Raw genomic sequence first — 27,467 nt, 5'->3', positions numbered from 1 at the left:
CATCAAGATGTAGCCACAGGCACTGCATGGCCATTTCTATATTGTGAATCACCAAAATCCAAGCCATAAACATCAAGGAGATTGCCCTCCAGTACTATGACCAAAAGAAGAAGAAAAACAGAAACAGTAATCTTTCACTAAAAAAATCAGTAATTCAATATCAAGTATATATGAGTGTATCTACAATGATTTTGATTTCAGGTGGGTTATACTTGATGAAACGCAAGTAAACCCTGGTAAACAATTAGACTCCAAATGCTCAATTTCCATCAAAATTCAGAAGCCGTCTATAAAATCTCAACAATTGCTAGGATAGAACTCAGATGACATCGTAAAGGCTCCAAGGTCTTCAATGACTTTTACAGACTCCGGCCGTGCTTCAGCCTCTTTCATGTCTGTGTTGCATCCCCAAACACGAACTGCTAGTTTCCGACACTTGGGAGACAATTGTTGCAAATATGTTTTGTACCAGTTGATGACATCCTCCTTCTGAATGTTTTTGAGTTGTACTGCTTCCTGTTTTGTATAGTCAAACATATACCTGCAGATAACCATTTCTTTGAATGAGTTTCCGAGCACTAGCATTAGAAAGGCCAAGGGAATAAAGTCTACACAAAGCGTTCCAGATATATAGACTACCTTTTATCGGTAATCTCTGACCAAAATCGATTGGTTTCATATTGAAGGGATGGATCTTTCTCCAATAGCTTTGCCATTAGCCCAGCTCTGTAATTCTCAAAAGAGTCATCGTCTAGTCCTTGCTGCAAATGCCAGCACATTTTGGTTATAACAAATTCCAACAAACTTGAAATAACGTTTTGCTGATGCTCAGTTAAGAAAACGTTAAACCATGCAAGTGAGCATAACAGAATAAAATCATATCCAAAGGGATTTTTCCCCAGACTAGAAATTTCATGTACATCTTTCCTCATGTGATTTCTGTCACCTCAAGTTGCAAGATCCCGTAGGCATGTCACCTTGGTTTAAAAAATCATATACATGGTATATTACAGTTAAAGTTCATACTTCTGAAATGTTAATAGAAAAGATTGGGTGAAACCTTAAACTTGTATTATTATCATCTTCTAGCGATTAAGCAGCGGGCTAAAAGTCCCTTAAATTAGCAGTTTTAAAGGAACCTTGAACACTAACCAACAATTCCTCCAAACTTTTTATAAAGATCTCGAGTCTTCCTTGCAAGTAGATTGGGTTGTACTCAGCCGACTGAACGTAAAAGCAAAATCCAAATACGTTCGTGGTAACTCGCGGGGCACACTGAACAGTATAACCAAGTTGCTCCTTTGTCCTATTTCCAGAAGTAAAAGGGCAATCGTAAGACAATACATCAAATTATAAACTCATCCAAATTCTTTAGCTAGTAATGTAGCTTTCAGCCTCGATAAATTACCTTAGCTGATTGAAAAGTGGTTCCTCCACAATTTCATCAAAAAGATCAATCAGGGCCCTCATTCTGGGGGACTCACTAAACACTTCCCGCTCAATTTGAAAATACAGCTGTAAAGTGAAATAAATCAAACCCAAGGGCCACACATAAGACTAATACAAATTTATATAGAAAGAAAAATACTTTTGATTACCTCAATCACCGAATTTGTTTCGGACTTATTCTTCACACTGGCATCTCTTATGAGGTTAGCAGAAGGCGGTAGACAAGTAAAGTGTTCTCTATGCCTCAGTTCAACAGGAAGTGGTTGTACAGAAAAATTTGTTTTGAATATATCTGAAAGGCTGATTGCTTCTTTTTCTGACAAATTTCCATGACAAAGGCCTTCAATGTATAGCTGTGCATAGAGAGAAGACGGTAAGTTGAAATAATTCTATCCTTTTTACAGGAAACTATAATATATAATCACTAGATGTCATATCTGACAGCCAATCTCCAATTCCTCCAGTAGTTCATACCACTCTTTAATTATCAGGTTACACATAAAACCGGAAGAAAAGTTAATAATCTTTGACAATTAGTTTGAGCTAATATACCTGGGAACAAAGCTGGGGAATAAATAGCTTCATATCAGAAACAGACAATCCATTCAAAACATGCAGCTTCTCATCAACATCATAGAATTTCTGGAACAATACTTGCAGTCTCAAGTATGAAGAGTGACTCAGAGGCTTCATATTGGTGTTCTTCAATTTTCGCTCCATATTTTCTTTAATAACCTGTTAAGTTTAACGTTGTCAAAATCAGCAGGAAACCAGCAAGATAGTCTTATCTATATGAAACTTAATCCAGATATAGGGTGGAGAGCAGGGATGAATGGCTACATCAGCATACCAGAAAACGATCAGAAGTCGGCATGAAACTTTTGGTTGTTTTCAGAATCTTTGACAACAGAGCTGGAAGCTTGTCATTGAAACCGTAGACCTTCAGCTCCAGATTGTCAGAAGATACAGATACCGAAGTTTCCAGCTTGGCCATACTAGCCTACACGCAGAGAATATGTAAATGAGGACAAACTGACCATCATTCTTCAACTAAATCGAGTATACACTTAATAGGTATTGGCAAACGTTACTTTAGTTTTCATTTTTCAAAATTAGCTATGCAATGTTGGGGAAGACTACCATTATAAATTAAACTGAAGATCAAAATAAGTTAGTGGTCAAACATAGAGAGAACACATTTTTATTTTGTAACTTGTATGATAAAAGTTCAAAACAGGTATTTAATATGGAAGTCTAAACCGGTTGTCAAGTTTTCAAGTCTGTACTAGTTACTACAGATCCAAGTCCCTCTAGTGCACAAACTTGGTACAGACTACACGGAGAATAAATAAATAATCAAAATGCAAGAGTCTCCCCCAAAAAAGGATTAAGGATCAGAAATCAAATTAAACTAAATCTCAAAAGTCGACTACTCAATATGAGATGAGACACTAACCTGATAAACAATCTCATTCAGCTCATCTTTAAGGAGGGATATATATAGTTCAGTCAAGACACAACTCTTCACATTATCATATCCACCCTTTAGATTGATGCGGAAATAAGTATTTGCCCGTGGGAGTTTAAATGTACTATCAAGTTTGTACCAGAACTTCACCAATGGCTCATCCAGTATACATCTCGGCAAAGATACATCTGTAGTATCAAGACCATCAGAACGAATGGAAAAATCAGTAGGAATGAACTCATTTTTTTCCGGGAGATGCAATGAAACATCAATTTCTGGAGGATCTTTCCACAAATCTATCAAAGATGGAGATATATCTTCTTCAGTATAATGTGAGCCAAACCAAGGTTCGCACTGGAAATCTGAAACAGTTAAAACAAACACACAGAAATGTCAATGCTTAAAATTGTATCACTTGGTATTATTATGAAAAAAAAAATTTGTGGCGTGATTTAACATATAAAAGAGATACAGAGAATTCGTGGTCCAGTCTGAGTCACAAATAATAGAATTAACAAGGGATAAAACGAAAAAGACCATCTATGAGACAATTCCTATATTTGATGCATTGAAAAACACATGGAGAAAACCAAAACAATATGAGAACAATATAAATAAGAGGCATCCTTCTTTGTGGCAAGAGGCATCGAAATATTACCTTCTAACTTCATTGAGGGCTTTGATACAACATCAATCCTCATGTTTTCTGGTCTAAGGAAATTAAGAACATATTTGATTGATTCTTCAGCCCAGATCTTGTAGGCATAGGCACCATAAATAACATGCTCTGCTGCATAAATGAGTAGATTTCCTGCAACAAAATCTGACATTAGTCATGAACTTAGATATTCTAAAATAAATTATTTATGAGGGGTCAATATGGTGATACTTTCTGGTAAAATGTCTAAGAAAAAATGTGTAATATCAAGAACAAAAGAAACCTGCAAGTTCTGAGGCATAATCATCCTGAGGCTGCTCCTCTGCAAATCTAAATTCCATGTTCCCAGTATCCTGCAGCTCCTTAAATATCCATTCTTGTGGGGACACTTTATGCAATAACTTTATGTATTGATAGACCAAGCCAATTATATCAAAAATCTGCAAATAAGTATCATAGATGGAACATGAGATGTAAAGATGGAGCAAATTTTCATTCACTGGATATGTGCAAACAGTAAATTAACTAATGTTTTATCAGTACCATGCACATCGAGAAACATTAAGGCATGAATTTTAAAAAACCAACAATTTTTCCAAAAACTACGTAGCATGCAATTTACGCCCATGACGATACAAAATCAGAATAGTTCTACCTCAACCATAGAAAGGAGATATTTTTCTAACAAAAGATTCTTAAAGATAACAAAGAGATGCTACCTTATCCAATCCAGAGTCAGTGAGATAAATATCCATGCGAAATACATAAGCCACAGAAGAACGATGCATCCCATCATCTCCAACACCAGCAGCCAGAGATGTTGCCCACCCTCTAGCTTTGAAATAGGAATGCAAACTTCCTCTACCCTCTGGGAAACACAAAACATAGTGCTCAGTATTGAAAGTCAGATAGTCACTGTATAGCTGGACAACAGATGAACACAAGCAAGCAAGAGCAACAAAATCTAAAGCTGTACAGATGCCAGTAAAAAGAAAAATATTACACAAAAGGTGACAGAAGCATTCAAGCTCCTTTCGTTGGGTCTAAGCTAACTTGATCTTACTATCAAAATTTTCAAGGACCTCTACTTCAGGAAGTCAAGACTCATAACTAATGCCTTTTCCGTAAAAGGGAACATTACATTCTAAACTTCACATTCCTTTATCTAATAAAACACCTTTGCCCCCTGCATAGGAACAATGAATATAACTAGCTACTAATGGACATCTTACCATGCCCAAGGAGATGAGATATATAATCTTCTGATTTCTTCAAATAATCTTGACGAAGACATGGAAATGTCCATGTTAAGTGGAGTATATGAATATCTTTAACAGCCTCTAGCCTGTAAACTTTTCCACCTTTCCAAATTGGGCCTTCCGCTGCCTTGAATTCCAGCTTTACTTGAGGACCCTTTTTGACGTTACCAAACAATTCCAAAACCCAATTCTCAAGTACATCAAGAGACTCTGCATCACATACAATAACACAGTGAATATATATATATATATATATTGATTTGTCCGGAACATTAAAAAGTAACAGTTATATGTCGATGTAATAACAATTGCTCAATAAAAGCATACAATACATCTACATTACAATAACAACTTCCAAAACACTATGATTTCTAACGGCCCAAGGCTTCATCAAAAGTGCGAGTATAATTATTTTCAAATTTATAGGCTAAAATGTACGCTAGATCTCTCCAGCACAATGCCTATCTGGAATTCCCACAGTGATTTCTAATGGCCCAAAGGCCACATCCAAAAGTGTTAGGGAAGTGATTTTCGGCTATGAACACCACAATGTTTAATTGTGTTTTCCAACATCAACCTCTGGTCTTCTATAAGTTCCCAGAATCAAATATGATCATCAACAAAACAGGAACCCTGGTCGATAAGTGTATCCGTATACAAACCTAATTGAAATTTAAACTCTCCGCTACTGGCATAGCTTTTATTCAACTTTCAAAAGACAATGGTACCAACAAAGAACACAAGAAAAAGAGGTAAAAACTTTCACCTCCACCAATGACAACTAGCTTCATCAATCCACCATGGTAAAAATCTCTGTACAATTTCAATATTTGTTCCCGCAAATTGATCCCTTTTTCCATGGCATCAGATAAGCTCTTTTTATTCCCTTCAATGCACACACAGCTAAAATTAGTTGCATTGATAATAAAAATCGTACTTGAGAGAAAATAAAAGGAAAGATAAAAGTAAAACCCCAAGATGAAGTTATACCCCATGCGAATCTATTAAATGGGTGACCAGGTGAGGCTGTATGGCATTGAAGTTGTTCAAGGCGGCAAGCATCGTTTTGCAGAACCTGGTTAAACTCTGCATTCCATTTTGTTTAACATAGAATACCATTCAGCAATAAGAAACTAGTGGCTACACTGGGACACTTATTGAAGGAAAACCTAATATCAATAAATTCAGACAAGAGTGCCATGCACCTGAATCTACAGCCTGTACCTCCCGCTCCATGGCTTCACTTTTTACCAGGGGTGAAACAAAGAACTGAGAAAATCTGATATATCAAAGCCCCAGTAAACAGAAGTCAAGTTTCTGGAATAGAAACATAAATGGAGACAAAATGAAAAGTTTTGACAGAAGGAAACATATTGCTAAAGTAATATGAAAAAATATTCTACTAAATGAGTGTAAATTATTATATACTGGCTAATTCACTGAAATGATATAACACATGAGATGCTGAAGGACCACAAAGAACACAATTGGTTATTAACGATCTGTGACCGAAACCTCATGTCCATCCCAAAATTTTCTGATGAGGTGGTCTAACAGCAAGTGATATTCTTAATATATGGAGCATATAAACATAAAAGTGAAAAGAAGTACAAGAATAGTAGCATAAACTTTTACTATTCAGATCCTATTGTCAATCAACATTATGACTACCACACATATCAATGAGTGGACAAATTTTCATATCAATGAGTGGACAAAGCTAAGACTAAATATCAATGCAGGAAGCATTACCAAAATATAGTGCCTCACTTTAACAATCACAAATATCTTCAATACCAAGGAATTGACTTACTAACATCAAGCACTTGAAGAGCTCAGTAATTACCTTGTCAAGGCACCCTTGAGAAACTCCCGTTTCACTTCGAAATGGTAGCAAGTATGCTCTGCTTCTGTGTAGGCATTTGAGGACCCTCCGTGCTTGGACAAGTAACTATCATACTAGCAAAGAAAAGAGTCAGAACAAGTGATAACCACAATATAGCAGTATAGCGGTGTAGCACATGTCCATATTAACTTGCAAGCAAGCTTTGAAAGTTTTAACTGGTAAATTCTATTAATTCAACAATATGTACCATTAAGCAAGATACAAACTTTCCAGTAATGTATGAGTCAAACAGTTAAGATGATTCATAAGTAAAATACCCTGTGCCACCCTAAACATCATTAAATCTTTTCAGGGTATAACAAAGTGAATGAGACAGCAATTATTTCCTAATCAAATGAGAATAACACAAAAATCCAACTTAATCTCCTAAGACTAATAAATGGTTATAGAAATCACAGCAATTACTTAGTTGTTAAATGCAGCCTGACATATAGGCGGAGCAGGTTTAAAGCGAAAAGAATAAGCAAGTAGTCCTCCATGTGTATGGGATAGAAAGGCAAGTTGACCTAGGTAAATAACAAGTATATATAATTCTTGATTTACAATGTAGTAACCTCTATTAGAAGAAAAATGATGATGCAGTGATTTAAATCTCAATTTATGATAAAGAACTTAAAAGGAACACCATGCATTCCCAAACATTTGCGAATCAAAACCAAGTCAACTGGCAAGAAGAAAAATACTCGGATGGACAAAACATACCTCGTTTTCATCTGGAAATTCCTTACTACCCATAAAGAGCATGTGCTCTGCAGGCACAGCATAAAATTTATAAGTTAAGTTAAGCCACATCAAAAATTAACCACGCTTTTAAGAGTAGGTGTAACACAAACCTAGAAAGTGTGCGAGCCCCTGTGCCTCAGGAGGGTCAGAGAAGCTGCCTATTCCTACACACATTGCTGCGGCTGCCTGCAAAGACAAGCAATCAAATTTACTTATCCACTCAAAAACGAAATAACTAGGCATCGCAATCATCATTCCACCGTATCATTCTCCTAATTATACATAATACAACCAAACACGGAGCAAAAGCCCCATCAAAACAATCAAGCATTATGGTCCCATATTAGCTCAATAAACTTAACATAATGATGGTGCCATCTACAAGTACTAACAACCAAACCAGTGATACTTAAGTTCATGCAACTGGGTTTCATTCCCACAGCCATAAAGTTCCAATCTTTTCCAGCCCTAAGCATTTTCGTAAACCCTAAAACTGATTTCATCAGATTCCAACAACTGGGTTCTCTACAATAAACTCCGATACAAATTGGGCATTGCATATTTTCAACCAAAATCACAAAACCAACCTTCTTAGTCTGAGAATCCCCTCCCTTTTTCTTCTTCTTCTTCAGCTCATCTTCATCTTCCTCATCCTCCTCTTCATCATCTTCTTCACTATCTTCTTCGTCATCTTCATCGTCTTCGTCATCCTCATCCTCATCCTCATCCTCTTCTTCTTCGTCTTCTTCCTCAGCTTCTTCAGTTCGCTCAGAGTCCTTGGAGAGTTGGGCTTCTCCAATCTCAGGATCGTGAACTAGCAATGCGGTGAGGCCGTTGTCGAGCTTGATTAAACGGTAGAGTCGTTTGTCGTTCGGAGACTTCACAACGACGTCGTCCGATGAGAAAGTCCGGCGAGCCATGAAGAGTTTTGGGTTTCAGTCTCGCGCCGCTAGGGGGTCTCTGTTCTGAAGTTTCAAAACAGCTTTCAAGTCTTAACAATGTGCTACATAGTAGTCTTTTAACAATGAAGAGTTTTGGGCCTATAGGGCTTCGATAGAATTGGGCTCGAGTAGAACCCTAAAAGCCAGTGGGCGGCCCATCGGCCCAAAGAGCCAAGCCCGGCCCGACCAGCCAAAAAGCCTATCTCGGCCCGGCCAATAGGGCATGAGGCCGGGCAAGGGCGGAGGGTTCAAAGCCTCGGCCCTGCTCGCGGCCTGACCTGTTACATGACCATCAAAACCCGCCCGGCCCAAAAAAGCCCGCCTAAAAGCCATTTTAATTGTTTTATCAATATTTTATAAAATTATTAGTTAAATATGTGAACTAATTAATGGATTAAGTCATATTTTTTTTGATTTTTTATTACATTTAGTTCAATCATTAACAAATCTTAATTTTTTCATAGTTTTCTTAGGAAAAAAACTTGGAGGATAAGAGAAAAGAAGATGGGTGACGAAAGAACAGAAAAAGATAGACCTGATGCATTAGAAAAGCAGATGGCGTCGATAAGCTCTACTCTTACGGAACTGGCCAATTTCATCAAACAGGAGAAGAAAGTCAAACCTTTGGAGAAGCCGAAGAACACGACTTCTGATTTAGTTGATGAAGCAGATTCGAATGAGGAAACAGACGACACCAGTAAAACTTCGCAGTAAGGAGGCACACATTCTTTTCGAAATCTGAAGATTGATTTCAAAGTTGAAATCCCTATGTATGATGGGAGCGTCAACGTAGAGAAACTAGACGATTGGATTGAGCGTCTAGAGACCTATTTTACTCTTTATGGCTATACGTCAAAGGAGAAGATAATCTTCACAACTCTAAAACTATTGGCTCATGCTTTGACTTGGTGGAAGTCCTACCGGAAGTATAGTGATGGTGAGGCAGTGTCGTGGAAGAAGTTTAAGGAGTTGCTTAGGAAGCAGTTCTATCCAGTTGGTTTTCTGAAAGAAAGATACGTATTTCATCGATGGTGCAAGTGGTATAACTTGCGTCAGGAATTCAATCAGTCCATGCAGGATTACACCACCGAATTCCAAAATCAAGCGATGGTTTTGGATATTTCATTGAAGGAGTATTATGTGTTCATGGAGTATGTGGTGGGTCTGAATGATTATATCCAGAAGGAGTTGAAGTTATTCATGATGGAAACTATTGCAGAAGCCAGCGTGAAAGCCATTGCCATTGAGGGCAAATTTAAGAAGAATGTAACAGAAAAAGATGGAAAGCAATCTGTGGGTAAGTCCAATGATTCCTATGTCAAAGAGGAGGAGCATAAGAATGGTGAGTCTGATGGGAAAGAATGCTTGATTTGCAGTCACTGTAAAAAAACAGGTCATGTGGTGGATAAGTGTTGGGTGAAGTATCCTCATCTTAAACCAAGAGGGTTAAGGTAGAAGGAGGAGAAAAGAAAGCAGCTTTGATCACACAAGGGCCAAAGGAAGTACCAGGGATGACAAAACCAAATGTAAAGCTCAATCTTATGGTAGGAAATAAACAGTCTGTAATGGATGAAGCAGACCCCAGAGAGCAGCTCTTTGTTGTTAAGTTGCAGGTGAAGACCAGTTTGGTTGATGCCATTGTGGATTCGGGTAGTCAGAAGAATCTTATTTCGGAAGCTTTGGTTCAAACGTTAGGTCTCAAGACAGTCAGACATCTAAAGCCATATCTATTGGGATGGATCCAAAAGGAAGCCGGCGGGATGAGTGTAACCAACCAATGCACATTCAAGTTTGCACTTCATGAGTCTTACATCGATGAAGTGACATATGATGTGGTGCCATTGAATGTTTCTCAGGTAATTCTAGGTAATCCCTACTTGTGGGATAGATATGCAGTCTATGACAGGAGAGCCCTAGAGTATAAGTTCACGAAGGATGAACAACAATTTATTATTCTAGCGATTTCCCTGCAACAAGAGGCAAACTTGGTAGCAGCGACTCAGACTAAAAGATTAGTCAATGCTTGTAAGAAATTTGTCTTGTTAACACGTCCACATGAAGGGCACTCAAGTCAAGATGTTGAGAAGTCAAAATTGAAGAAGTCACAGGCAAAGTACAAGGCCAAACATGATAAACATCGGGTACCTTGTAACTTTGGTATTAGCAACTTAGTATGGTTAAGGCTGAGTAAAGAGCGCCTTAAAGAGGATCCATTGCTGGAATATTGCATTTTGGAAAGTCAAGTGGTTACAACACGTTGAGGGGAACGAATAGTGTTTCGCATTGGGCGTGCAGGTCAGGTTCTAAACAAAGCCAAGTGGTTCAGCAAAGACAAGGTAACTCTCGAGTTTCCCCATCTCTGTTTTTAACTTAAATTGGAGTTTAAGTTCCTAAAAGGGGGAGCCATGATACGTGTGTATCATGCTCTCCAGTAGCTTAGCTAGATTCCTTTTCCAACTTAGTGAGGGAAACAGTTTCTTTCTTAGATAGGGAAATAGTTTCCAGGTTAGTTAAGGATTCTAAGGTCTATAAATAGAGATGTTTAGTTTAGATCTAGACATAGAGTGAAACAGAAACATAAATCTGTTTAGTGATATTGTGAGGGAAAGATTTAAAAATTTGTATCTTTTGCACAATACAGAAAAGAAGATAGTTTCCTTCAAAAGTTTTGTTCTTGTTTGTTTACCCTTTTCTAATTGCTATATATTGATAATTTCGCGATCAATAGTACCTTGCTTGGTGATTTGTATCACTTTTTGACGACCCTTACCCCTACCTAAGTTCGAGCCCAAATTATTATCGGCTAACCTAAATTGGCCGGGTCATGGACCCGTGGGTGCACTAACGTTGCGACATCAAGGGAGCGAAAAAGGCTGAAAAGGACATATGCTTGCGGGTCTTGTCGTGTATTTAGTATATGAGTAGTGTGGCCTTCGAGACTTGAAAGTCGGTCATATTGGGTTAACCAATCGGGTCTTCTATAAGGTGTCAATATGGCCTACAGATGATCTGGTTGATCACCATGACTGAACTTACGTGTCATCATTTGGCTCGCGGGCCTAAAATTCTGTGGGTGCCCCATCGGTCCAGTTAGTCAAAGCCATGCCCCACCCATAGAAAAACTTATCTCGGACCTGCCCATATATAGGGCATAAGGCCACGTTAGGGCATAGGGTTCATGTTAGAATAACTATTCCTTTTAGTAAATAATTTGTTACTGTGTTGTAGAGAGATGCCACGTGTTGGCTATCTGTTGTTCCTCGACTTAGCATAAGTATTTCTCAGCTTTCTTTCTGTAACAACTTTTGCTAATCAATACTATTGAGTTTTCTCTTTCCTTTAGTTTTTCTGATAAACTTTCATGGTATTAGAGCCTGGTTACGTTCTTGGAGCACCGAAGTTTATCTCTTTGCTTCCGCATGTTTTCTCTTATCTTAGTTTCGTCTTTCCCCAATTTCAGTAACCCTAACCCAAATATCAGATCAATTTGAATCAATTTTTTTCTCCTCGGTTTGTAATCGAGGAAGCCCAGCTGTTCTCTGTCATCGGCACGTTCCGATTTGTTGCCGTCCATTCTTTACTCATTCTCCTTTCTCCAATTTGGTCGCCGATCTCGACTTGCTGCTGTGTTCGATCGGCTTAGGGATTGAAAATTGGCTCATCAGAGATTTCTTCGAGTTTCAATTACATATTCAGATAAGTTCTTCCTCAACATTGTTCAGATTGAATTAAGTTGTTGAAAGTTGGTTATATCTCAGAATTATGCAGTAAATTTTGTAGTTGGTTATTTTCAAAAGCATTGGAAAGACAATGATACCTTTTGTGATTGGTTCTGGTCTCTATCTCTTGAATAGCATAAATTTGATTTACTATAAACAAATTGGTGGCATTTGGGGTTTGCTTAGATAATTGATGATATTGGGAAAGCTTTAATTGTGAGTCATGAGTAGAAACTTAGAGCTACAGAATTGCCTACTTGGCAACTTCAGAAATTTTATCTCAATCCAGTTAGACAACTAACTATGTTACCTGGAAATTTCTGGTAGAGACACTTTTGAAAGGTTGTGGCCTTATGGGATATGTCGATGGGTCATTCCCTTGTCCCCTAGAATATAAGACTTTGGAAGAAAATGGGGTTGCATCTGAGATAGAACATGAGTACATGAGTTGGGTGCAGAATGATTGTGCTGTTATGTCTATACTTGCTGCTGCTACTTTGTCCAATGATGCTCTCTCCTTCGTTATTGGAAGAAAGTCTTCTAAAGAAATTTGGTGTCAGCTGAAGGAGAAATATGTTGATGATTCATGGTATAACATAGCGAAGCTCAAAACCTCTTTGGACAACATTCAAAAAGGCTCAGATAGTATTGACATGTACTTGCTTCGAGTCAAATCATTTTGTGATCAGCTTGCTGTTATGGGGGTTGATATGGCTGATGAAGATATAATTGAGCCAGTTCTTCATAGTTTGTCGTCTGAGTTTGCTGTCATCAAAGCTATAATCAGATTCAAAACACTGAATTCCTCTGTTTCTATGAAAGATCTGAGATCTCTTTTGTTAATTGCCGAAGATGAGATTAATCAAATTGTGACATCCATGTCTTTGTCCATCAGGAATGCTATGGTTGCATTTGGTGACACTTTCAGAGTTCAAGCTATTAATGCTGCATTGGTCTCTAATGATGTGATGTTCACGAGTAACGTTACATATCCTAGTTCTGAACATATGATGAGAAAAACTTCAATGAATGAACTCAATTCCAGTTCCATGATGATTGAAAATGAGAGAGTTCAGCAATTGGTTACGAAAGCATGTGTTCAAAAAGAAGAAGCCAAAGGTACCATTTCTGTTCAGGAGCCTATTTTGGGAGAATTGTGGTCTAATTCTTCTCAAACAAATTCATTTAGAAGCCTAAATGAACCGTCACAGCCAGCAGTGGGGAGCAATGTGTTTGGTACCTCCTCGCCATCTGGTAGAAGTCAGACTGCCTTTATTAGTACCACACAGTCAGGTCCTTTGAATTCTGCATCAATATATGCTCAAAAATCTTCACAAAAACATATTGCTCCTATCAAGCAACTAGTGGTTAGAGAGCAGCCTATTTCCAGAGAGGAACCAAGAAGGGTGAGAAAGGTAGTGACTGGGGATAAGCAGCATCAACTTAGTCAATATAGGCCACTTCATGTTCAAGATATAGCTGGGGAAGCAAGTGAGGTTGAAGGGATGACAATGTAGGCGCAAGTACCAATTTCTGTTATTCCTTCAGTTCGTAAAGTACCTAATAACTCTTCTTATGATAGTTCTTGCAATGAGGCTAGCAAAAAGCATTTTGGGAGTGATGATTATAAACAGACAATGGTTAGTGGTGATCAAGAAATTGGGCTGAATGTATATAACATTGATTTGAAACGTGAATGTCAAAATATTGAATACTTGGAGGATTTGAATGAGAAGGCAGTAGTTCAGTCTAAACATTTGGACGTTTCTAACTCCAGTTTTATGTTGACAAGTGTGAAACTGGCAGATGAAGAGCTCACTGATTTGAAAACCGACCAGCTTGAGACTGGTTCAATTGCTCGAACAGGTGGTGCTACTTTAGACTTTTCTCTAATGAATTGTAGGCATGTTTCTCAACCAATGAAGCTATGGCAATCTCTTCCCCTCATTCCTCCTGGCTGATATCTTACCAATTTAATCTCCAAGACTATATGCTCATCTCAAGACTTAGACCTGTTTTCCAAATTTTATTGTGCAATATTTGCAGCTTTTAGCTTGTATCCAAGCATCAAGCTGAGGAGGGGTGTTAGAATAACTATTCCTTTTAGTAAATAATTTGTTACTGTGTTGTAGAGAGATGCCACGTGTTGGCTATCTGTTGTTCCTCAACTTAGCATAAGCATCTCTCAGCTTTCTTTCTGTAACAACTTTTGCTAATCAATACTATTGAGTTTTCTCTTTCCTTTAGTTTTTTTATAAACTTTCAGTTCAAAGCCCAAGCTCGGGCCAGGTCAGTGGGCGGTCTATCGACCTTAATTTTTTTAAATAGCCTGACTTGAAAAATGGTTGTCGTCCAAATTGGCCCGAGCCGAGCTCATTGATTTTGGGTAGGGCTAGCCAAAATAACATTTTAGCTAATTTGACTAAAATTTAACTCAAAGATGGCTAACATTGCTAATAGTGCTGGGCTCGGGTAGGGTCGGTTTGGGTTTTTGGAAAACCCAACCCGAAACCCAAAAATATTCGGTCGGGTCGAGTCAGGCTTTTTCAAAATGTGAACCCGATTGAGACTGGCTCGATTCGGGCTTTTGGGCTTTTTTTGGGCCCAAAAAGATGAATAAAACAGAAGAAACAGTTGAGAGCGTTTTGGTCAACGAAGTTACATACTGAGATTGAGACCAACAAATGAGGAGTTTGTGTTCCACCGAATCCAATCATCAACGAAACAAATTTCAGATCAAATCCCAGATCGACTCACCTCGCCAAAACTCAAAAAGAGAGAGAATTTTCAATCGCCAAAGGAGGCATTCAGGGAATCGATGGTTCAAAGGAGATGGATTGTCGCCAGTCATGCAAGGAAGATCAGATTGTGATGGCAACAGATGGATGCAATGCGGCGTGATGGGGAGAAAGTGGCGACCGAGGCCTATTCAGATCCTTCTCCCGATCAGCAAGGAATTGGATCGGGTCTCCCTGCCAAATTCTTGTGCAGATTCGGGTGGTGGCTGCGTGGCTGGATTCTCATGGTGGACGCGATCTGTGATGCTTTGCGGGTGACGGCGATGTTGAAGGCGGGGCAGATGGTGCTCAAGATTGCTAGGATTCCCTTTGGCCGAGTTCTGTGGTGGACTCTTTCTCGAGGATTGAAACTTTGTCAGTGCCGAAACTAATCCAAATCAATACCAGAGTAGCATGAACTGGCTGACGCATAAGATGCTGATGCGTGGCAAAAATTTGTATCTCGGGCTTAAACGAGCTTTCGGTTTAGGATTGAGCCCGAACCGAAATGAAAGCATTCAAGCCGGTCTGTGGTCCGGACTAAACTCCACCCATTTTGGACCGGCCCGATTAGGCCCCATCGGGCTTTTGGGTCGGTTTTTCCAGGTTTTTAGTCCCGAACGCCCAGCATTAATTGCTAAAGATGCTCTTAGACACACATAGCAACTTCATAATTCATGTTTTGCAGGGCAAACCTCCTACCGTTTAGGAGAAGGGACATTGATAGTCACATGACCTAGCTCCAAAGCCATAGAGCTCGACACCATTCAGGTTGAAGGTTGTTGCATCGTCCACTAGGCCTCCCCCTTTTCTTTGACTGCATTTTTGTCAAAACAAAGTCCAGAGCATGCTTGATATGCTTCTCCCCACCTTATTCATCTTCTTCTCGGTTTCGCCGATCGAACACCTGCAATCAAGTCAGCTCATATACGGCCTGAATTCCAAGATTGGAGCAAATAGTGACATTCTTCTTTTTCTTTTTCTTTTTTGAAGCAGAGGCAATGTGGTGGCCCAACTCGATCACATGTGGCACCAAGACACGTAGAGAATTGCCTTGAAACATAATGCTTGGAGCAGTTGCAGCCTGCGGCTGAGGTAGTGTCCAAGTCTTCAAAGTTGTCCTCCTCTCTTGGACAATGCGTCCCACAATGGTTCACGATATATAGCACAATCCTTAAAACGATCGATCAAGAAGCCGATCATACTTGAACTGTAAACCCTAACCCTGGCGGCCTGGCCACCCCACGACGGATCTCAGCCTGATCAACCTGTAACGCCGGACCAATTGTCTCCCTCACAACCCTAGCAGTGGCCTCGGTCATGATAGTCGGCGGAAGACCTTGGATTTCAACCCATTTTACCATTTTAATTTCATCAATGTAATGTTGGTAATTTGTCAAATATCATCAATGGCCTTTTCATCTTAGATAGACTTGGAAAATGGAAAATGATAGGGTGCATGTTCCCTTTTTTTTTTTTTTTGCAAGATATGACAAGAAAGCCTCAAGAGACTCTTACTACTACGTGTCGACATTCTACGAAAATTACTCTGCTGTTTCACTGGAAATAGATTCTAAGAAAACCAATTATAAGCCAATAGAAGCTAAGAAAAAACAAGCAGTGATGTTGAAAAGTGCTGTGATTTCATATCATTCATGCAGCCACAAATTCTTAATTCATTGTTTTCCTAATTAACAACAAGCATTTTTATCAAAAATATTCTAGTTTTCCATCAATGGAAATCAATAAATAAACAATCTCAAATGAGAAGAGAGATTGCAGAATTTTCAACACAAATCACAAACCAACCTGCTTAGCATCAAAAGCACCTTCGTCTTCTTCTGCTTCTTCAGCCTCTTCTTCTTGTTTGTGTTGGAGTACTCCTCCAGGGTAAATCTCAGGGTCGTGAATGAGCAATGCAGTGAGGCCATTCTCAAGCTTAACTAATCTGTACAGTTTCTTATCATTTGAAGATTTTATTACGATATCGTCTGAGGATAAAGTGCAGCAAGTCATGATGAATAACTGAGAGGATGAAGCCAAGGAATTGAAACTCTCATGCATGCATGGTTATAGTTGATATATGGCTCTCTCCTTGTCTCTCTTACTGAAACTGCGGGTCTACGAAAAGGTTTTGACCCAGCTACAAAATATGTTTTTATTCACAATCGGTTCATTTTTTGATTTATTGATCTTATTGGTAAATACTTTTGTTCTTATAGAAAATATACTTTGAAAAAAAGAAAATATTTCTCTCCCACCAAAATCAAGTAATTAACCAACCATCACTCCATCAGAGAGACCCAAAAGACCAGCGTTTTAGCTTGACTAGTCTCACAGATTGAAATGAGGAGTCTCCTGCCTTTCTCAGATTGTAATGCAGAGAGTCTATGAGCCTGTTTGTCACAATAATTTCATGTGTCCTCTAAATGTCAGCCAGATTTGCTCATCTACCTGATCATTTGTCATTTTATCAATGTCACACACAATTGTATTTAGAGAGCACAACTTTTCTATCACGTAGCTGTGTGTTGAAACTAGTTACATCTTGGTCATCATTAAGATGAACGCTATGTACAACAAAATTTAATCAATTGATACATGACAAATGTACCTTCTAGGATCGATCTCAACCTACTGGAGACAAACCAAATTGAACATATTTTGGCTTGATATTAAGTTTTGAGGATTAAAATCACTTATAATCACTATTTTAAATAGATTTTCTATTTGGTAAAATCTTAAAACGTGTTTATCTAGAACTTTTTTATTTAAATAACCACAATTTTAGAAAGCGCGCAGGTTATGAGTTGTTTATTTAAAACTGAGTTTTTAAAAAATTGAGTAGTACTCTACATACATATAACTATCGAATAATTACATTGCCACAATATTGTCATAACCGATCAGTGTATTATGAAATGAAAAGAAAGAGGATGTTAATAAGATGGAATCTTCAAGCACTATGTGAGACTTTTTTCTTGGTTAAACCTGAGCCTGATATGACATCCACTTTCCTTTTCTGGGGAGTAACTTTTTTATGATCATAGAACTGGGATGACATCTTAAAGGCTGCAAGGTCTTCAATGACTTGCAGAGACTGCGTTCGTGCCTTTTCAGCTTCTTTAAAATCAGTATTGCAACCCAAACTAGAGTTGCAAGTCTTCGACGATCAGGAGATGATTTTTGAAAATAGGTCTTGTAAAAGTTGACAACATCCTTCTTTTCAATGCTTTTGAGTTCTTCAGAGCCCTTTTTAAAAGAGTCAAATGTATACCTTTAATAGATGAACAATTACAAAGAGTTTGAGTGAGCCTCAAACCACAATATCACCCATTACAAAGGTTGGAAATCACAATGTAGATAGTTACTGTACCTTTTAACAAGAATGTCATCCCACAATCGTTTGGTTTCGCAGTTCTACTGGACCCAAACACAAATCCAAGACTGGAGATGTTGGGAAAACAAGGTTACTTGCTCTGTACTCCATCCAAGTCGAAAAGGATATCAACATCATAATCTTAGTACAGATTTTTCATAGATTTGTTGTTTGGGGTCAGAAATTAAGTCTTGAAAGATTTCATTGAGCCTCGCCATCGTCTTCAGGTACCACCACTTTACTGGTGAAACTCTAGCAAACTATGCTAATAATGGGGTTGCAGTCAGATTACTGAACTAGGATAAGGTCCAAAGAGTTATGGCCTAGCAGAGGCCGCAATCACTAGCTCATAGCTACTTCCCAATATGTTGCAGGGCCTTTTAGATCAAATATCTAGAATAAGTTCAATTTGTCTCAAGTATTCAGAGTATTTATGTCAGGACCATAGAACTTAGATGACATCTTCAAGGCAGCAACGTCTTCAATGACTTGCACAGACTCCGGTCGTGCTGCATCTGCCTTTTTGAAGTTGGTGTTGCAACCCCACACACGAGTTGCAAGTCTTCTACACTTGGGAGATGATTGTTGCAAATAGGTCTTGTAAAAGATAATAACATCCTCCTTCTTAATGCTTCTGAGTTCTTCTGCTGCCTTTTTTGAGTAGTTAAACATATACCTGCAGTATATTGATCATTATTAGATTTGGGAGTGATCAGCATTAAAAAGCTATGTATACAGTAGTACCTTTTGATGTAAATCTCATTCCAAAATCGATTGGTTTCCCGAGTAAGAGATGTATCTTTCTTCAAAAGATTTTTCATTAGTCCAGCTTTATAATTCTCAAAGGAATCATCATCTAGTCCCTCCTGCAAATGCCGAAGAAGTGTAGAAAGAATAATCATGATACACAATTTTGAGGATACACGAAGACAGGATTAAGAAAACCAAATATCTTTAAGTTAAAAGAAGATGAAACACAACAAATCTCATACAACCACAAACATCCAAGGAGTATGTTTTTTTCTTTTTTCTCTTTTGTTTTTTTCTTCTTCTTTTTTTCAAGTAAAGGATGAAGTAATGCAGAAAGCTTTCTTGAATGCTTACCAATAACACTTCCAGACCATTTATAAAGTTGTCAAGTCTTCCTTGTAGGTGGATCGGGTTGTACTCCGATGACTGAACAGAGAAAAGAATGCCAAAAACACCCCATTTTAAATCCCGGCCACACTCAACTCCATACCCGAGCTGCTCCTTCGTCCTATTTCAAGAAATATAAAGCCCATTAGAAATATCATCTGATCCAAGAACAAGTAATTTATCGGATTCAGATTCTTTAGCAAGTTGTTCTTTAAGTAATAGCGTCAACAAATGAATTCACCTTAGCTGATTAAAAAGTGGTTCCTTTATAATTGCATCCAAAAGATCTATCAAAACTTTCCATTTCATGGACTCACTCCCAACTGCCCATTCAATTTGAAAATACAGCTACAGTGTCAAACCAAATCAACATATGAGAAAAAAAAAAGTATATATTATATATATGCGGAAAACTGAAAGAATCTAATCCATTTTAGTTACCTCTGCCACAGAGTTTGTTTCTGACTTGTTCTTCACAGTAGCATCTCTAATGAGATTAGCATTAGGAGGAAGACAAATACAATGATTTCTAAACATCAATTCGACCGGAAGTGATTGTACGGAAAAGTTTGTCTTGAATAAATTTGAAAGGCTAATTGCTTCTTCTTGTGACAAATTACCATGGAAAAGGCCCTCAATGTAGATCTGTCATATTGAGGAGAGTACGTTGTAACTTTGTAAGCATATGGTTTGAATATAAAAAAATAAAAAATAAAACTAAGAATTGTGAAAATGATATTTCAAGGAAAGAATAAATATAAAGTATTTGATTCACATTTGGCAGATTCTTCCATGGAGAAAGACCTGGCTGGAGGATGTTTGATCAAAATTCAGTGGAAATAAACAAGAGTAATATATTACAATGTCCACTCGGCAGTAATCTATATAGTGTACCTGGGAAAAGAGCTCAGGAATAAATGACTTCAAATCAGAAACAGACAACCCATTCAAAACATGGAACAGCTCGTCTACGTTGTAGAAACTCTGCAACAAAACTTGCTCTCTCAAGTATGTTGACTGACACCAGGGATTCATATTGGCATTCCTATACACTCGTACCATGTCTTCTTTAATAACCTATTACAATGTAATTTTGTTATAGACAAGGCAAAACCCAGAAAGGTATACTCAACTATAAGCATTATCAAACTTAAACAAGACATGGACCAGAGTGATGAAAATGAATGGCTACCCAGCATACCTTAAACCGATCATCAGTTGGCAAGAAGCTCTTTACAGTTTCCAAAATTTTTGACAATAGAGCTGGAAGCTTATCATTGAAACCGTACACCTGCAGCTGGAGTTTGTCGGTAAACACAGAAATAGAAGTCCCCAAGCAGGCAACATGAGCCTACAAGAACAGAGAAAAGGTTAATCTTCAATGCGACAGACTAGTTCTCCAAGTCAGTGGGAGCAGATTAAACTACATGTACAGAGACATGCTTGGGACACTGTGTCTACAAACTGTATTATACAACTGAATTACTAAACATCAAGATAATCTTTTTCTTTGAAAATTAATAAATTGAACATTCCTTGATTTTCTTAATATTAAGGAAACTATTTTCAACAATAAAACATACAGATCAAGGATTGTCAGAAGTTTGAAATATGGCAATGGAAGAAACTGCAGAGAAGTGTCTTCTTTTTAATTGCCACTCCTAGAAAAACGCAAAGACATCTATATCTTTTCATTACCTAATTCCTAAACAGTAACAGACATTGTGTCTGAACAGTCACATGCTTCTAGTCTCCATTTGAATTAAGTTCAAGTAGTTTCTCCACAAAAACCATTCATTATATAATAATACTTTTCCTCCATCTAACCTGACCTAAGAAGTTAGAAGTTACAAAAGATGAGATGTTAACCTGATAGATGATCTCACTGAGCTCATCCTCAAGAAGGTCGATGTATATGTCCGTCAAAACACTACTCTTTACATTATCATATCCACATTTCATTCTGATGAAGAAATATGCATTTGCCCGTGGAAGTTTAAAAGTACTATCAAGCTTGTACCAGATCTTCATCAATGGTTCGTCAAGTATACATGTTGGAGAAGATATATTTGAAATATCAAGACAAATCCCATCAGAACGGATGGAAAAGTCACTAGGAATGAACTCATTTTTTGCCCGCAGATGCAACGATACATCAATTTCTGGAGGATCCTTCCACAACTCCATCAAAGAAGGTGATAAATCCTCCTCGGTATAATGTGACCCGTACCAAGGCTCGCACTGAAACTCTGAAACAGATAAAGCAAATAGAGGGAAATGTTAATGCTTGATCATGCTTGTTTACTTTAGTAAAATCCATATGTTAAAAGAAACATATAAAGCGGGACAGAGATGGTTCTTAGTAATGAGTAAATAGACAATAAGATTGAGAGAAACAAGATAAAAAGATGGACAACAAACATCCTTCTTTCTTTACTTTTTTGGCATATACGGGAATCACCTTCCGTCTTAGATGAGGACTTTGATACCACATCAATCCTCATGTTTTCTGGAGAGAGGAAACCAAGAACTTTTTGTATCAATACCTCATCCCATATGTCAAACATATAGTCCCCATAAATAACATGCTCTGCTGCATAACGTTGTAAATTTTCTGCAGAAAGAAGTTTGACAATAGTTAACAAGACACATACAAATATCTTAGAGGAATTAAATATACAGTGATACCTTTTCATAAAAAAGAAAATTACAGTGATACTGAGGACAGGTAAAAAAGACGTGCACTTCCAATAAATAAAAGAAACCTGCAAGGTTTGAAGCATAATCATCCTGGAAAGGCTCCTCCTCTGCAAATTTAAAGCACATGTTCCCTATATCCTGCAGTTCCCGAAATATCCATTCTGGTGTCTCCTGACGTAGCAACTTAATGTATTGATACACCAACCCAATTATTTCAAAAATCTGCAAGATAAGCATCGCATATAGCAAATGAGAAGAGAAAGATGCAGAAAATTTGGCTTTGTTAGATCTGTACAACGTAACTGACATTTCCGACTGATCATGCATATGTAGAGAAAAATTAAGGCAAGCATATATGGAACAATCAAATTCCCCAAAATTCAACGAAAAAAAATTTCAAACTACGGTTGGTTGCTCTTATTAAAGACACTCAAGAATTTGATATAGGATAGTTAAAGTCAATCTAAAAAGATTAGTAGAATAGGAATAGTACCTTCTCCAGTCCAGAGTCAGTCAGGTATATGATCATGCAAAAGACATCGGCCACAGGATAGCGGCTCACCGAAGCACCTAGATATGTTACCCACCCTCTCGCTTTGAGGTAGAAATGTAAACTTCCTTTGCCCTCTGGAAAACACAAATTGTTCAAAGCTAAGGCTAAATTAAGGACTATGCATGAAACCTTAAGAGGCAGAAAACCTATTGCCAAATTCCATATACAATACATGCAAAAATAACAAAACAAATGCAGAAAATTATGATCGAGGCTATTCCAAGGAAAATAATAACTTAGGCAACAAATTACAGATGACAGAAGCATTAATCCCTCTAATGTCCAGAATGATTCATCTTACCATGCTCAAGGAGATGATGTAAATAAAACTCTGGGCCTTTAAGATAGTGTTGACGAAGGCATGGAAGTGTCCATGACAATTGCAGTATATGAACATCTTGAACAGCCTCTAGCCTGTAAACTTTTCCAGATTTCCAAATGGGACCTTCTGCCTTGAACTCCAGATTGACTTGGGTACCTGTTTTGACATCTCCAAACAATTCCAAAATCCACTTCTCCAGTAGATCGAGTGACTCTGCAAGAATTAGAACCATTCAAATGAATATAGATTGTATTTAATCATCACATCTGAAGAGCAGAAGTTATATGATGACAGTATTCAAAACTAAAAGCTATTAACACTATAACATTCAACTTGGAATAGTATTTGAAAGTTCACCTACAATGCAACTGAAACAGTTTCACCAATAACCGCTGCCAAAACATTATTATCACACTACCAACAAATATTTAACGTATTATAGTGTTATCCAATAAAAAACCTCCACCAATTCAAAGAATCCTATATTTATATATAAACTCTTTTATTTCTTGGAATCAATTAAGAAATATATAAACTCTTTCATTTCTTGCACTCAAGCACACCATGTGTGGTGTCGCATAATACAATATTCGAACTATATGTTCCTTGATCTTATTTATGGTCACCAATTCTTGATTAACCTCCAAAAAGTAATGGTAACAATGAAACTGAAAAGAGAAAAAAAAGGATCAAAAGTTCACCTCCACCAATGACAACTAGCTTCATTAATCCACCATGGTAATAGTTTCTGTACAATTTCAGTATTTGTTCCTGCAAGTTGATCCCCTTTTTCATTGCATCATCCAAGCTCTTCTTATTTCCTTTCATGCCATATATATAACAAGATGTAGTTTCATACCAAATATTAAATTTCTAAACAAAAAAAATACAAAAAGCACAGAGGATTCAAGTTTTACCCTGAGAAAATCTATTAAAAGGGTGACCTGGTGAGGATGTATAGCATTGAAGTTGTCGAAGGCGGCAAAAGTCATTTTGCAGAACCCTGTTAAACTCTGCATTCCAGTTTGCTTAAGAATATGAGATACAACTCAGAAATAAGAATTCCAAACATTGTAAGCAAACTGTGGAAGAATTTGAGGTGGAGAGAAAACTGGAAGAATTATTTTAAAATTAGTAGCATGTACCTGAATCTATAGCCTGTATTTCTCTCTCCATGGGTTCGATTTTTATCAGTGGTGAAACAAAGAACTGAGAAAATCTGATAAAATCAAAGAGGCCAAATAACTTACTAAATTAGAAATGATTAAAATATTAAGGCAAGGTATAATAGTTTAGTGAAATGATTATGACAAGCAAGCGAGGGACCAAAACAAACAAATTGATCTGAAATGGAAACCTCATTTCAATCCCAACATTTTCTGATAGAATCAGTGTCAGTGTGTCACACCAATAAGTAATATTCTTAGTCTATGCAGCATCTGAGTTTAGGATACAATAAGAGAAAGCAACCTAATTCTTCTAATTACAGTTTCTAACTTCCAATCAATATAGTTGTTTTGGCACATAACCATAAAAACCAGAAATATTTCATTATTTCTCATTTCTGAATGCTCAATTCAATGATAGGGACAAATACAAGATTCAAGGTCAATTTAGGAAGCATACGGAAGCCTAAAACCTCACTTCATGCATGGACTAAAAAATATCTCCAATACCAAGGACTTCATGAAGAGCACAGTTTTTACCTTGTCAAGGCACCCTTGAGAAACTCCGGACTCACTTCAAAAAAGTAGCAAGTATGCTCTGCACAGGTATATGCATTCGAGGACCCTCCATGCTTTGACAAGTAACTATCATACTAGCAAAGGGAAGAGACAGAACAAGTGATAACATAGCAGTAAGTACTCAATCTCTCCCAATTAACTTGAGTGCAAGCTAACAGAATTAATTTATTGTACCGAAGAAATTAATTTAAATGTCATTTACAACTAAACAATTATCCAAACAAAAGGGTTAACAAACTCAGTCCTCTATCTTGTCTTGGTCATAACAAACTGAACTCAATGCTAGTTTTTTTTTTTTTTTGGAGGTAGCTTGGGGTTATTTCCTTTTCGTTTTTAAAAAGCATGAAAACCAATTTGTTTAGCTCCTAAACACAAAATGCAGCATGTATGTCTTCTAGAATGCTGGCAGCAAAAGAACGAGCCCTCTGCTTTTACATATGTAGAAAAAGCAAGTTGATGATTTTTTTGTGTCAAGTACAAATGTTTGATATGTCATGTAGAAATATCTATTGGCAATACTACCATGCCACTTAATTATTGCCCTGAATTCATGATGAACAATGGGATCATGTGAACCTCCCAATGACTCACTCATTGACACCAACTTAACTGGCACAAGATAAAGAAAAAGACAAAAAAATAAAAATAAAAAAATTAACAAATACTCAGATGCAAGCATACCTCATTTTCAATTGGGAACTTTGTACTCCCCATGAAGAGCATATGTTCTGCATCATTCAGTTTTTTGTAAGTTATGTGTTCATACCCTATAAAGAAGGGTATGCGCATGTGTGCCACAAACCTAGGAAGTGTGCAAGCCCCTGTGCCTCCATAGGGTCAGACCAGCTGCCTATTCCAACGCACATTGCTGCTGCTGCCTGAAAAAAGAATCAAACATCTTCAATTACATGCTTCTAAACCGTGCTGAGTTAACACCTTGATAACATGCGGTTATATAATCACATCATACACCGCTATACCATAGATTGGCAGCAAACAAATAAAAATCTGGTATACAAAGTCCAGCAATTATAATGAGATGTACCACTATCACAATAGAGGTTAAATTAAACTAGTTTGTGTGTATTTGTATGGAAAGCACAAACAAGATTGATACTCCAAGCTAGTAATCCTGCTGAAATGACACTGATTTCCGACCCAATAAGCAATCAATGGAATCCTGATCCTATCACATTACTCCAACTCGGTTTTCAATAACCCAAAAGGTCCAAAACTGGGCTGTTTTCGCAAACCTTATAAGGCCAGAAACACTTAGAATGCGAGTTTGGTATTGCTCATTTTCAATCCAAAATTGTACTACAAACTCACACAATTTCTCTACCAAATAATGCTGATTTCATCAACTATTGGTTTTCAATGCAGAAACAGAAATGTTGCAAAAACACACCCAAAAACCCAAAGACTCAAACTTTGTGCTACTTTCTAATACGTCAAATTTCCCAATAAAACAAAAAAAAAAAAAAAACTCAAAATGCAACATGGGTATTACAAATTTCCACTGTAAAACAACACACCAACCTTCTTAGTCTGTAAAGCACCTCCCTTTCCCTTGTTTCTGACCTCCCCATCTCCACCTCTGGCTGCTTCTTCACCTTCACTGGGCTCAAGGCTCTTAATCCCTTGTGGGTATACATCAGGATCATGAATGAGCAATGCAGTGAGGCCATTCTCAAGCTTAATCAACCTGTAGAGCCGTTTGTCATTCGGAGACTTGATCACAGTATCGTCGGAAGTGAAAGTGGGACGACCCATCAGACCCATCAAAAACAGACTATGAAGTAACTTAAACACTCTCTGATCTTATCTAACTGTGTTATTACAACACCCAGTTTCACTATAATGTCATGAGATGGATATGCTTTGCTACCTAATCTTTTTTAGTTTAGAGATGACTTTTACTACTTGACCTAAAACGAAACGTGGCGGTCCGCCGCCGCAGCGCTTTAGATTTTTTGGCGGACTTGACTTTCAGACCAACAACGAAAAGGACGGGCTGTAATTTTTTTTTTTTTTTTAAACTTTTATGATAGATTTCACTTTTTGTCATTTTTGGTAGAACATGATGAAATTTATATTCTTTCTTATGATTGCTAGATTATTACTCGTTATATGATCTAAATTAGTGAGTCTAATTCCGTAATAAATAGTCAAACCTTGCCTCCCTCTTGTTGAGAGAGGGTGTTTGTAGATGACCGTTTTATAGTTGTTTTCTTTCATTGATTAGACATATTGTTGACGTGTGTGGTAATAGGGGTTTGTCAAAACTTAACAGTTCCTACTCTTTCATTTCATTTCATACGCTTCTTGTTTGATACATTTACTGATTTATAGTCGAGGGGATTATGAGAATTTCATCTTAATTGTGTATATACTATTCAAAGCTCATTTCTGAGCTCAAAAGACCTAGTTCAAAACCACTCAACTCATAGAAGATATTAACTCTTGCATAACCACTCAAGTGACTTACTGATCTAAGTGACTCCTCAAAAGTGTCAAATGTACTTATATCTTGTATAGGAAAAAAAATAAAAGAAGAAAGATAAACTAATGGGCTCCCTAAGTATAGAACCTTTCAAAAGACCAATTACTTAGAATCCAGCTATTTTCATTCTATTCTCAAGTCCAGGTCCACAAGGAACCAAGTCACATTACCAGCCCACTTTAGAGCAGATCAACTGCAAAAAGCTTATTAAAAACAAAAAAAAAAAAA

At 37.5% G+C, this 27,467-nt stretch overlaps 2 protein-coding genes across 2 annotated transcripts; both read right to left on the bottom strand.

Annotated features, from left to right (window-relative positions):
• Positions 1 to 224: 224 nt before the first annotated feature.
• LOC101297043 (insulin-degrading enzyme-like) lies at positions 225 to 8,443 on the bottom strand. The gene is made up of 19 exons (XM_004294684.1): positions 8,051 to 8,443; positions 7,574 to 7,649; positions 7,443 to 7,489; positions 6,681 to 6,793; positions 6,040 to 6,113; positions 5,825 to 5,920; positions 5,601 to 5,720; positions 4,808 to 5,044; positions 4,295 to 4,443; positions 3,859 to 4,015; positions 3,576 to 3,728; positions 2,906 to 3,279; positions 2,300 to 2,449; positions 2,002 to 2,184; positions 1,599 to 1,802; positions 1,409 to 1,515; positions 1,153 to 1,306; positions 640 to 761; positions 225 to 541 (listed from the first exon to the last, which is right to left on the bottom strand). Exons 1-19 carry the CDS (start codon positions 8,381 to 8,383, stop codon positions 298 to 300), a joined length of 3,093 nt encoding a protein of 1,030 aa, XP_004294732.1. The 5' UTR covers positions 8,384 to 8,443; the 3' UTR covers positions 225 to 297.
• Positions 8,444 to 18,534: 10,091 nt separating this feature from the next.
• Positions 18,535 to 26,509, bottom strand: LOC101304372 (insulin-degrading enzyme-like). Its single transcript, XM_004295972.1, has 19 exons — positions 26,276 to 26,509; positions 25,539 to 25,614; positions 25,418 to 25,464; positions 24,698 to 24,810; positions 24,137 to 24,210; positions 23,909 to 24,004; positions 23,693 to 23,812; positions 22,971 to 23,204; positions 22,610 to 22,743; positions 22,182 to 22,338; positions 21,878 to 22,030; positions 21,286 to 21,665; positions 20,618 to 20,767; positions 20,311 to 20,493; positions 19,858 to 20,061; positions 19,658 to 19,764; positions 19,384 to 19,537; positions 19,024 to 19,145; positions 18,535 to 18,955 (listed from the first exon to the last, which is right to left on the bottom strand). Exons 1-19 carry the CDS (start codon positions 26,507 to 26,509, stop codon positions 18,694 to 18,696), a joined length of 3,000 nt encoding a protein of 999 aa, XP_004296020.1. The 3' UTR covers positions 18,535 to 18,693.
• Between the last annotated feature and the right edge of the window lie 958 nt (positions 26,510 to 27,467).

The sequence above is a fragment of the Fragaria vesca genome, linkage group LG3 (genome assembly GCF_000184155.1).
Source record: "Fragaria vesca subsp. vesca linkage group LG3, FraVesHawaii_1.0, whole genome shotgun sequence".
Classification (NCBI taxonomy): domain Eukaryota; kingdom Viridiplantae; phylum Streptophyta; class Magnoliopsida; order Rosales; family Rosaceae; genus Fragaria; species Fragaria vesca.
Note: the sequence above shows the minus strand (reverse complement) of the source record. Positions and strands in the feature narration are given on the sequence as shown.

Coding starts and splice junctions, on each gene's coding strand:
- LOC101304372 (XM_004295972.1), bottom strand. CDS start 26,509: ATGGGTCGTCCCACTTTCACTTCCGACGATACTGTGATCAAGTCTCCG. Junction 23,205..23,692: donor GCTAGTTGTCATTGGTGGAG/GTGAACTTTTGA, acceptor TAATTCTTGCAG/AGTCACTCGATCTACTGGAG. Junction 22,031..22,181: donor TTATGCTTCAAACCTTGCAG/GTTTCTTTTATT, acceptor TTCTTTCTGCAG/AAAATTTACAACGTTATGCA.
- LOC101297043 (XM_004294684.1), bottom strand. CDS start 8,383: ATGGCTCGCCGGACTTTCTCATCGGACGACGTCGTTGTGAAGTCTCCG. Junction 7,490..7,573: donor GGGGCTCGCACACTTTCTAG/GTTTGTGTTACA, acceptor CTGTGCCTGCAG/AGCACATGCTCTTTATGGGT. Junction 542..639: donor TCAGAGATTACCGATAAAAG/GTAGTCTATATA, acceptor GGTTATCTGCAG/GTATATGTTTGACTATACAA.